The following is a 12,312-nucleotide window of genomic DNA, read 5'->3' as shown; positions in this document are numbered from 1 at the left end:
CAGACTTTGGGGAGTCGACTCCAGGTTAAGTCGAGTCGACTCCCAGTCGAGAAGAGCACTTTAATTCAAATCTGGAACAGTTGCCGAGCCGACTCCAGAAAAGCATGAGTCTACTCCTGCTGCAGCCAAGTCGACTCCAGATCGCGCGAGTCGACTCCGATCCCAACGGAAACATTGTCAGGATGTGCAGAGTGTGCAGAATGGCTAGAAGATTGTGTCTAACGGCTAGTTTCCGTGGGGAATGGCTTAAATAGCCACAGAGAACTGTAGCAAGGTAGAGAAGCGACATTCCATTCAAAGAAAATAAGAAATCTTCATCTACCAAAGGATTTCAAAGGAAAAGAAGGAAGAGGGCCATTAACTCCATTCAACCAACTCTTCCCAGCATTAAAGGAGTCTCCTTCAGTCTTCAAGTCTTCAAGACATTCAAGAGGAGACCCCGAGTTCCAGAAGCCCTCCCTTACATCTTCATAAATTTGTTTGAGGGCTCTTAACTTCTCTCTTATTTATATCGCTGTATATCTGCTTGTTTAGAAGCTTTATTTTTCTGTTTGTGTTTGTTCAAACCGTTTGTTCCTTACTTGATTCAATCAGGGGATTGAATCAAGGGTGTAAAGGTTTGTTGGTGAGCCTAGGTTGAAACCAACGTGTAAGGGTTTGATTGTGAGCCCGGGAAAACAATCGGATGGTTCTAGTCGGTGAGCCTGGAAAAATCGACCGAGTTCGTTGTGATCTCGCAAAACAACAAGTTAGGTTGTGAGCTTGTAAAACAACCGGCTGTAATCCGAGGGGTTATAGTGAATTCCCAAGTGAGGCTTGGGGAGTGGACGTAGGAGCAAGGGTTAGCTCCGAACCACTATAAATTCCTTGTGTTTGTGATTGCTTAGTTGTCTCTTACCTTCATTTCATTCACTGCACATAGCATCTAATTAATCAACTTGCAAAAAGTATTAATTAGTTATCCACAAACATTTTAATTGTAATAATTATTTTAAAACCCAATTCACCCCCCCTCTTGGGTTGTCTATCTGGGCAACAAGTAGTATCAGAGCCGGAACTCTATTACCCAAAGAGTAAAAGATCAAAATGACAACCCCATTTGGATCTTCTCATATTGAGGGCCAGTCCACCCAAAGACCTCCATTCTTTAATGGATCCGACTACTCATATTGGAAGGCAAGGATGAAAATATTCATCCAAGCACAAGACTATGAGATGTGGACCATCATACTTAATGGACCATACGTCCCATCAATTTTTGTAGAGGGTGTAACTATACCCAAACTTGAAAAGGATTGGGATGACAATGATAGAAGGAAGGCACAACTAAATGCCAAAGCAATGAATGTGCTTTATTGTGCTTTAGATAGAAATGAATTTAATAGAGTCTCTACTTGCAATTCTGCAAAAGAGATTTGGGATAGACTTGAAGTGACCCACGAGGGCACAAATCAAGTAAAAGAATCCAAAATAAATATATTAGTTCATAAGTACGAATTATTTAAAATGGATTCTAATGAAACAATCACTTGCATGTTCACTAGATTTACTGACATTGTCAATGGCCTAAAAAGCCTTGGCAAAAATTATACTAACAGTGAGCTTGTCAGGAAGATTCTTCGTTGTCTACCAAGGTCATGGGAAGCCAAGGTGACGGCAATCCAAGAAGCCAAGGACTTAAACAAGCTGCCACTCGAGGAGCTACTTGGATCCCTCATGACGCATGAGCTAACAATGAAACAACACAATGAAGAAGAGTCCTCTCACAAGAAAAAGGTAATAGCACTAAAATCTGTTTCAACTAACAAAGATTTGTCTTGCAGCAGTAGCAGTGAAGAGGAAGACAATGAGGGAGATGATGATGAGGCTCTCCTTGTAAGAAAATTCCGTAGATTCATCAACCGGAAGAAGTCCTCTCATCAAAGGAGAGGCCCCTCAAGTTCCTATCACAAGGATAAAGGTAAGGAAAGAAAAAATGAGGGGATCGGTTGTTATGAGTGTAAGAAGCCGGGGCACTTCAGAGCTGAGTGTCCTTTGCTGAAGAAGGGGAGCAAGTACAAGAAAAAGAAAGTCCTCGTCTCCACCCTATCGGACTCCGACACATCATCTTATCATCGGATGAGGAACAAGAAGAAAAGGCCAACCTTTGTTTTATGGCTAACGACAATGAGGTAACATCCGGAACACATTTAGACTTTACTTTCGATGAATTATATGATGCCTTCAATGAATTAATGGACGAGTATAAGACAATAAACCTTAAAAATAAAGAATTAAAACTAACTAACCAAACTCACCTCCGTAAGTATGATACATTAGTTAAGGATAAAGATGTTATTATTAAAGAAAATTCAGAACTTAAGACAAGCAACCAAATCTTAATTCAAAAGACTAATCCTTAATTAAAGATAACGAAAGGCTGACCAAAGAAATATTAGAACTTAAAAATAATAAACAAATCTTAAAAGAGAGTCTCACAAAAGACCTAAATGGACTAAAAACAGAAAAACAAAAATTAGCACTAGAACTTGAAAAGTACAAGTCTTTTGTAGAAAAATTTACATATAGCTCAGGAAAAATTAGAAATGATACTTAATAGTCAACGAGTTGTGTTCAATAGAGCTGGTTTAGGGTATAAACCTAAAAATAAGCAAAAGCTCCTTAGTAATTTCTTTGTAAAAGCAGGGGAAAGCAAAACTAAGAAAATAACATGTTTTTGCTGTGGAACATTAGGACACAAAGCAAATGTGTGTGATTATAGAAAAGGAAAAACTAAGAGAAAAATTAAAAGGGTTTGGGTTCCAAAAGGAACCAACATTACTAACCATGAAGGACCCAAGAAAACTTGGGTACCTAAAATTATATGATTTGCTTGTGTAGGAGTGTCTTGCAGCCAAGGTCGACAAAAATTGTTGGTACTTGGATAGTAGCTGCTCAAGACACATGACGGGTGACAAAGACCAATTCTTCACCCTTGAGCCTAAGAAGGGAGGTGCTGTGACATTTGGAGACAATAACCAAGGTCACATCTTTGGTATAGGTAAAGTACAAATCACCCCTTCAATCTTTATCGATAATGTTAGATATGTTGATGGTCTTAAGCATAATCTACTTAGCATTAGTCAATTGTGTGATAGAGGTTTTGATGTTTTGTTCAAACCATCTTTATGCATCATAACCAACTCAAATGACAACAGTTTAGTTTTTAAAGGAATAAGACGTGGGAATGTGTATGTAGTAGACCTTGAGGATCTTGCCAAACATAACCCATGTTTAGTTGTTAATGAAACTAAGGATAATAATGCTAGTTGGTTATGGCACCGTAAGTTGGGTCTTGCAAGTATGGACACAATATCAAAACTAGTTAAAAGAGATTCCGTGATAGGTTTGCCAAAACTAAAGTTTGAGAAGAATAAAATATGTGAAGCTTGTCAATATGGCAAACAATCGAGGAACTCATTTAAATCCATAAATTGTGTCTCTACCTCTAGACCTCTAGAACTACTACACATGGATCTATTCGGACCAACTAGAACCACAAGTCTAGGTGGAAATAAATATGGTCTAGTTATTGTAGATGATTTTTCTACATATACTTGGGTCATATTCTTAGCTCATAAAGATCAAGCATTTTCAGTATTTAAGAAGTTTCATAAGGAAGTAACAAATGCTAGAGATACTTCAGTCATAGCTATTAGAAGTGATCATGGAACGGAATTTGAAAATCATCTATTTGATGAATTTTGCCATAAAAAGGGAATAACTCATAATTTTTCTGCACCTAGAACACCACAACAAAATGGAGTTGTAGAAAGAAAAAATAGAACCCTAGAGGAAATGGCTAGAACCATGCTATGTGAAAGTAACCTCCCTAAGTACTTTTGGGGAGAAGCCATTAATACCTCATGTCATATATTAAATAGAGTTTTATTGAGACCCATTATAAAGAAAACACCTTATGAACTTTGGAAAAACAGAAAACCAAAAGTAAACTATTTTCATGTCTTTGGATGTAGGTGTTTTGTTCATAATAATGGAAAAGACAATCTAGGTAAATTTGACTCTAAATCTGATGAAGGTATATTTTTGGGGTATTCTACAACTAGTAAAGCCTATAGAGTTTTTAATAAAAGAATCCTAGTTATAGAAGAATCTATACATGTTGTTTTTGATGATTCTAGTGATATCTCTTCGAGCAAGAGAGTTGATCTTGGTAATGATGCTGAAATTCTTGAAGAAAAGATTGATGAGATGACATTACAAGAAGATGAACAAAAATTAATTGGAAATGCATCATCAAGTCAAGAGGCTATTGTGGATCATGGGCTGACTAAGGCTTGGAGGTATGCTCATGGACATCCTAAGGAATTAATTCTAGATGATCCATCTCAACCTGTTAGGACTAGAGCATTTCTTAAGAACTTAAATAATCATCTAGCTTTTGTCTCACATTTTGAACCCAAATACATAGAAGAAGCTGAAAAAGATGTAAATTGGATAAATGCAATGCAAGAAGAACTAAACCAATTTACTAGAAACAAGGTATGGAACCTAGTTGAACGACCCTCTGAATATTCAATTATAGGTACCAAATGGATATATAAAAATAAACTTGATGGGAATGGAATTGTAATTAGGAATAAGGCTAGACTAGTAGCAAAGGGCTATAATCAAGAAGAAGGTATAAATTTTGATGAAACCTTTGCTCCTGAAGCTAGACTTGAGGCAATTAGATTATTACTAGCATTCGCATGCTCTAAGGATTTCAAATTATTTCAAATGGATGTAAAAAGTGCATTTTTGAATGGGTATATTAATGAGGAGGTGTATGTAGAACAACCTCCTGATTTTGAAAATCATCAATACCCTAATCATGTGTATAAATTGAACAAAGCACTTTATGGTTTGAAACAAGCATCTAGAGCATGGTATGAAAGACTTAGCAAATTTTTACTAGATCATGAGTTCTCTAGGAGAAATGTAGATACAACACTGTTTTTAAAGAAGAAAAACAAAGAAATGTTAGTAGTGCAGATTTATGTTGATGATATTATTTTCGGTGCTACTAACAATCGCCTCTGCGAAGAATTTGCTGACTTGATGCAGAGTGAGTTTGAAATGAGCATGATGGGAGAGCTGAACTATTTTCTTTGGCTTCAAATCAAACAATATGAAGAAGGGATCTTCATCAATCAAGCTAAATACATCAAGGAGATGCTTAAGAAGTTTGATATGGAGGGAAACAAGTCAATCAGCACACCCATGAGCTCATCATGCAAACTAGACCAAGATGAATCAGGTAAATCTGTAGATCAAAAGATGTATAGAGATATGATAGGATCTTTATTGTATCTCACTGCAAGTAGACCTGATATCATGTTTAGTGTATGCATGTGTGCTAGATATCAGTCTAATCCTAAGGAATCTCATCTAATTGCAGTCAAGAGAATCTTTAAATACCTAATATGAACAAAAAATATAGGTTTATGGTATTCTAAAGAATCTAGCCTGAACTTAATAGGATACACAGATTCAGACTTTGCTGGTTGTAAACTTGATAGAAAAAGCACCAGCGGGTCATGCCAATTCTTAGGAGAAAATTTAATCTCATAGTTTAGCAAGAAACAAAACTCGGTTGCATTATCTACTGCTGAAGCTGAATATGTTGCTGCCGGGAGTTGTTGTGCTCAAATCATGTGGATTAAACAACAACTTGAAGACTATGGCATTAAACAAGACAAAATTCCCATTAATTGTGATAATACAAGTGCCATTAATCTAACTAAAAATTCAATTCAGCACTCAAGAACTAAACATATTGAGATAAGACATCACTTCATAAGAGATCATGTACTGAATGGTGATGTGACACTTCAATTTGTTTGCACTGATGATCAATTAGCTGATGTCTTCACAAAACCCTTGAGTGAAGAGAGATTTAGTGTGCTTAGGAGAGGATTAGGAGTGATTGATCCATCCTAGTGATGTTCTCTTCTAGTTCATTGATTTTGATGATTAGGTTGTGTTAAATATAGAGTCTCTCATTGATGATTATCAAATCAGATCATAAACTTAGTGATTATCCCTTGTTTGGCACGAAAATAGCATGATTTTTAGGTGTGTGCCAGAGTTCGAGTCGACTCGGATACGTTTCAGAGTCGGCTCATGAGGGGGAGTCGACTCGCACATAGACGGGAGTCGACTCGAGGTCGATGGAAGCATAAGGGGAGTCGACTCGCGCATATTTTGGAGTCGACTCGAGGTCGAGTCGACTCGCGACTTACTGGAGTCGACTCGCGGTCGGGATCCGAGGTTTTAACCCTAATCCAAGCGTTTAATCAACACTTCTATTCACCGCCTCCACTGTTCACAAAACCCTAGAGCCGTCTCCGACATCGTCTCCGACCTCCGTTAGGGTTTTTCCGTCGAGGTTCTTCCGTCCATTAGGGTTTTACCCCATCCCTAGGTCAAACATGCCCCGTAAGACGGTTGTCCCAAGCCGGAAGAGGCCCCAACCCGCGAGCAGCGCCGAGCGACGGTCCAAGGCTCAGAACGATCCCGTGAGGCCACAACCTCCGGTTCGTTCCCTGCCGAGGCCGGTTCCCTCGCGCCCGTGCGCCGGAAAGGCGGTCTCCACCGGGAGATATGTCAACTTCGACTATCTCTCCCGGGAAGGCTTCACAATAGGGGATAGGTTGGGGGCCCAAGGACTCGAGTTCTTTTGCTCCCTAGATCTCCCCACATACCCAGGGCTAGTTAGGGAGTTCTATAGGACAGTGTCTAGGGGGAATGGTGGAATACAGGGAACCGTAGCGGGTGTCCCTTTATTCATTTCAGAGGATTTTATAGCGCAGATCCTACATCTTCCCCAAGTAGGGGTATCCCCTACTCACCCGGCCGATAGGACTGAGGCCCTTACGGCCATATTAGGGAGTCCACCCCAGTCCCCACTAGATGAGGTGTCCGCTAGTTCACTGTCAGTTGAAATGCGGCTCCTCTTGAGTATCATTTCTAGGACCCTTTTTTCTAAGACAGGCCGTTTTGATTTTGTATCTGAGAGGGACCTAGCCCTTATGTTCTACATCCTTCAGGATACTCCAATTAACTTCCCAAAACTCATTTACAAATACCTATGTGAGCCACTAGACAGACCTAGGCTCACCCTTCCATATGGGATGATGTATACCCTGATCTTTAGGGAGTCCGAGATCCCCATTCCTGAGGGGGAACCCTCTCGCGCACTGCGATGGACAGATCGCATGGGTGAGGGAACCCTTCACAGGATGGGATTTCATAAGGTAGAGGGAACCTGGATCAGGAAACCATCCTCCTCCACACCTACTACTAGACACTCCCCCAGTCCTGATCCTGATTCTGACCTTCCCACCTATCCCTTCACCTCAGCACCATCCACCTAAGCCGGACCCTCCTCTTCAGCACCACCCACTCAGCCGATAGAGGTCCGGATCTCTCCTGAGCAGCTCCGGGAGTTGCGGCAGGAGATTGTACGGGATCTTCGGGACGACCTACTGAGGGAGCTCCGAGGTCCAGCCACTGCCCCCTCTTCTGCATTGGTTCCCTCACTGTCAGCCGTGACCGAGATGACGGCTCATCTGAGGGAAGAGATCTACAATGTCAGAAGCCTTATACAAGCCCAATTCTCCAATATGAGCGATGTCACAAGCAACACAAGAAAGATGCGAGATGACATCCGACACGACATGGGTAGCCAGAGTCAGGGGGCCGAGCGTCTGGCAAATGTGTTGATCTCGAAGTTGGACACCCTCCAGGAGAGTCTGACTGAGCTTTCCTCTATCCACAGTAGGGCCACCTCGGCGATCATCACACAGCTAGGGAACGTCACAGAAGGGGTCAGTCTACTCATGGAACAATCAAGACTGACCAAGGGAGCCACATCCTCCTCGAAGAAACCCTAGCCTGTTGTTTCATTTTGACATGTATTTATTGCTTTGCTCTTTGTATTCACAAGTGTACCTACATATATATCAATACAATGAGTAGACAATTTTCTTCAATACTGTGCAAATTAATCTCTAATTGCTTATGTGATGTGCTTTCTTCCTTTTTGCTATGATGACAAAAAGGGGGAGAAAATATATTGAATAGACATGTAAAGGGAATCAATGAAAATCAATAAAAAGAAAACTTTTAAAACACACAATAATCTGTTCTTAGTGGATTCGATACCTCGAGACTCATTATCTCTCTGTTGGGGCTCCTAACGGAGTAATCTCCAGAATCTATTCAAGGGATATTCGGAGATTAGTTGAATCATACTCAAGAACAAATTGACAGATTTTCCCTCTAAAAACTGAAAATTTAAAGTTCAAAAGCTTCAATACACTAAAAGAAATTTCAGAGAATCAAAACAAAGTTGAATGCATGTGTTGAGGGGGAGAATCTGAATTTTTAAGAAAGCAAAATCATTAAATATATATAAGCCAAACAATTGATTGCATGACATGAAGGCTTATATAATTCCAAATGAAAGGGGGAGCTTTAACTTCAAAATTTACTATTTCACACCTTTCAGTTTTGGATAAATTAAAATAACTAGACACGTGAATTCATTTTAAAATTTTACTATAAATCTCCTTGTTTGTTGAGCAATTCACTTTACATATACTCAATGTTTTGTCATCATCAAAAAGGGGGAGATTGTGGAGTGATTGATTATAACCCTATTTGATTTTGATGAGCTCAAAACATTTGAGTATATCTTATGTTTACTAATGAATTCAATCTAGTGTTTCAGTGAAGATTCTTGTATATTTATGGTTAAGTGTCTCTAGATTTGGTTCAAGACATTTTGGATAAGTTAAGAAGTCAATGTGAACCAAAGTCTGAGACTCGAGTCGACTCCGGGAGATTACGAGTCGACTCCAAGCATATCAGAAGCACTAGCACAGGCTCGAGTCGACTCCTGTACATTACGAGTCGACTTCGACTGAGAACAGACAGACGAACAGAAAGATCCAACTCAAAACCTGTCAACGAGTCGACTCCTGAAGAACGCGAGTCGACTCCGATACTGCCGAGTCGACTCCAGGGTAGTACGAGTCGACTCCAGGGAGTTACAGACAGAAAGACAGAGAAGTTATTTTGGACCCTGAGAGCCGAGTCGACTCCTGAGGAACTCGAGTCGACTCCGATGGTTGGCAGGTCGACTCCAAAGGAAGCGAGAGTCGACTCCCAGTGTGATACAAGGCAAAAGTCAGAGAGCAACTTTCGGACACTGAGAGCCAAGTCGACTCCCGCAAAGTTCGAGTCGACTCCAAGACAGCGTGACCCCAAAAGACAGAAGACGGTATTTTCGTCTCTGAGAGGCGAGTCGACTCCAAGACAGTTCGAGTCGACTCCAAGACAGTTCGAGTCGACTCCAAGGCAGCGCAACCCCAAAAAAACAGAAGACTGTTTTTCGGATACTGAGAGCCGAGTCGACTCCAAAACAGTCCGAGTCGACTCCAAGACAGCACGAGCCAAAAGACAGAAGCTCGGAAGTTCGGACTCTGAGCGCCGAGTCGACTTCCAGAATTTCCGAGTCGACTCGAGTGAGCAAAATTGAAGAATACATCTATGGATTCCTTGGAATGAGCCGACTCCAAAAGTGCCAGGTCAGCTCCAGACTTTGGGGAGTCGACTCCAGGTTAAGTCGAGTCGACTCCCAGTCGAGAAGAGCACTTTAATTCAAATCCGGAACAGTTGCCGAGCCGACTCCAGAAAAGCATGAGTCGACTCCTGCTGTAGCCGAGTCGACTCCAGATCGCGCGAGTCGACTCCGATCCCAACGAAAACATTGTCAAGATGTGCAGAGTGTGCAGAACGGCTAGAAGATTGTGTCTAACGGCTAGTTTCCGTGGGGAATGGCTTAAATAGCCACAGAGAACTGTAGCAAGGTAGAGAAGCGACATTCCATTCAAAGAAAACAAGAAATCTTCATCTACCAAAGGATTTCAAAGGAAAAGAAGGAAGAGGGCCATTAACTCCATTCAACCAACTCTTCCCAGCATTAAAGGAGTCTCCTTCAGTCTTCAAGTCTTCAAGACATTCAAGAGAAGACCCCGAGTTCCAGAAGCCCTCCCTTACATCTTCATAAATTTGTTTGAGGGCTCTTAACTTCTCTCTTATTTATATCGCTGTATATCTGCTTGTTTAGAAGCTTTATTTTTCTGTTTGTGTTTGTTCAAACCGTTTGTTCCTTACTTGATTCAATCAGGAGATTGAATCAAGGGTGTAAAGGTTTGTTGGTGAGCCTAGGTTGAAACCAACGTGTAAGGGTTTGATTGTGAGCCCGGAAAAACAATCGGGTGGTTCTAGTCGGTGAGCCTGGAAAAACCGACCGAGTTCGTTGTGATCTCGCAAAACAACAAGTTAGGTTGTGAGCTTGTAAAACAACCGGCTGTAATCCGAGGGGTTATAGTAAATTCCCAAGTGAGGCTTGGGGAGTGGACGTAGGAGCAAGGGTTAGCTCCGAACCACTATAAATTCCTTGTGTTTGTGATTGCTTAGTTGTCTCTTACCTTCATTTCATTCACTGCATATAGCATCTAATTAATCAACTTGCAAAAAGTATTTATTAGTTATCCACAAACATTTTAATTGTAATAATTATTTTAAAACCCAATTCACCCCCCCTCTTGGGTTGTCTATCTGGGCAACAGACAGACTGCCCCTCGCGCATCTTTGTCTTGAAGAGCCTCTTGGACACTTCAAAGCATGTAGTGCGGCTCTGCTCACCATACAACTCTTGCAGGTGAGCCAGTATTTTTCTAGCAGTCTTTATGTTCTCATGCTGGCATTGAAGTTCATTAGTCATGGATGCCATGATGTAGCACTTGACCCTAATGTCATCATCTGTCCACTTTTGATGCATCTCACGCTGATCATCAGTAGGACGTGCTGGTAACCTAGGGATATCGTTCTCGAGCACATACCCAAGTTTCTCACAATTCAGAACAATTTTCGGGTTTCTAAGCCAGTCTTTGTAGTTGGTTTCGGTCAGTCGGTTGGTCTCAAGGATACGGGTCAAAGGGTTTGAAGCTGACATTGTGATATGTAGAGAGTAAAGATTCTAGTTAGACTTTGTACTTGATCTTAATTTATTCTAGGGTCTTCTAGAATAAATGTGCTCCCACTATTTTCTCGAATCCCTCATACTCCCCTGATGGAGAAACGAAAATCCTATACGACTAGGATTTCTAATGGGTACTGCGGTCTCACCGATTTACATGCCGCCTCACCTAACAGTTATTGGTGACATATAAATGGATGAGTGTACAACTCTTGTACAATGCTTCTTAAGCAAATTACAGTGGTACTTGGTCTCTAAGTCATGAAGATCTAACATAACAGTTATTGGCCTCATTACTTAGTTAAGTCAGACCCACCGTATAACCGCAGAAATAAAGTCGTAATTGGGTCCTCACCTAACAGTTATTGGTGCCCAACCCCACCTTTACGCCGCAACATCTCATGTCTAATAGAGAGGTCCAGTCTCCCGATGCAACTTGCCCACTGTGTCCAGCCGAGACAAATCAACACCGAAGAGACCTTAGCAGCTCTACTACGGTGGAAGACCTATGGACTTAATATTGCATAATCAAGTCTTAGTGTTTGCAACTTGAGTTCTTCATAAGAGGTAATCGAATAATTGGCCAGGTAAGCAGGTGGGAGGCTCCCCTTACTCAGAGAGTAAGGTCCTAATTAAGTAACCACCTTTTAGGCTTGCCTAGACACCAATTAGATCAATTAATCTAATATGACTAACTCATGTTGGTTCACTCTCGACTGATTAGGAAGGTTTCAATTTAGGTCTCACTCGATCGCGTATTCACATCTCATGCAAATATAATTCTACCCGCATAAACATAAGCATTAAACATCCAGGCATTTATCAAAAATAAAATTAAATGGTGATGATCATGGATCCAGAATGGGGTCATTTTACAAGCACATGCACGTCAATTGGTTTGATCGTCTTCAACTCTTGACTCGATCTTGATCCCTTAGGTTCAATTGTGATCAACTCCTTGATCCATCTTCAATCAACCCTTGATCTCGATCCGCGCATGTTGAGCTTGTTGATGTACATATCGATCAACCATCGACGTGCAACACACATCACAGATTACATCCCAGATTGCTTTAAAAATTAAAATAAAAATAAAAGAATAAATTACAACCCTTTTTCATGAGACACGCAGGTCTCTAATACATGAATTTAAGATGCACGCAGGCATCTAAAAATTAAAATTACATGTATCACAGAACATCGCAGAATATTTCAGCACA

At 40.8% G+C, this 12,312-nt stretch overlaps 1 protein-coding gene across 1 annotated transcript; it reads left to right on the top strand.

The window, feature by feature from the left end:
* Positions 1 to 723: 723 nt before the first annotated feature.
* LOC149752682 (uncharacterized) lies at positions 724 to 5,425 on the top strand. Its single transcript, XM_089925684.1, has 2 exons — positions 724 to 2,171; positions 5,087 to 5,425. The coding sequence occupies exons 1-2, from the start codon at positions 1,087 to 1,089 to the stop codon at positions 5,094 to 5,096; spliced, it is 1,095 nt and encodes a 364-aa protein (XP_089781810.1). The 5' UTR covers positions 724 to 1,086; the 3' UTR covers positions 5,097 to 5,425.
* The last annotated feature ends 6,887 nt before the right edge of the window (positions 5,426 to 12,312 follow it).

The sequence above is a fragment of the Phoenix dactylifera genome, chromosome 10 (genome assembly GCF_051530095.1).
Source record: "Phoenix dactylifera cultivar Ajwa chromosome 10, Ajwa_hap1_PhDact_Kaust_v1.1, whole genome shotgun sequence".
In the NCBI taxonomy this organism is placed as follows: domain Eukaryota; kingdom Viridiplantae; phylum Streptophyta; class Magnoliopsida; order Arecales; family Arecaceae; genus Phoenix; species Phoenix dactylifera.
The sequence above is the reverse complement of the archived record's forward strand: the minus strand, read 5'-3'. Positions and strand labels throughout refer to the sequence as shown.

What these genes read in the sequence shown, in the direction of transcription:
- LOC149752682 (XM_089925684.1), top strand. Translation starts at nt 1,087, where the DNA reads ATGACAACCCCATTTGGATCTTCTCATATTGAGGGCCAGTCCACCCAA.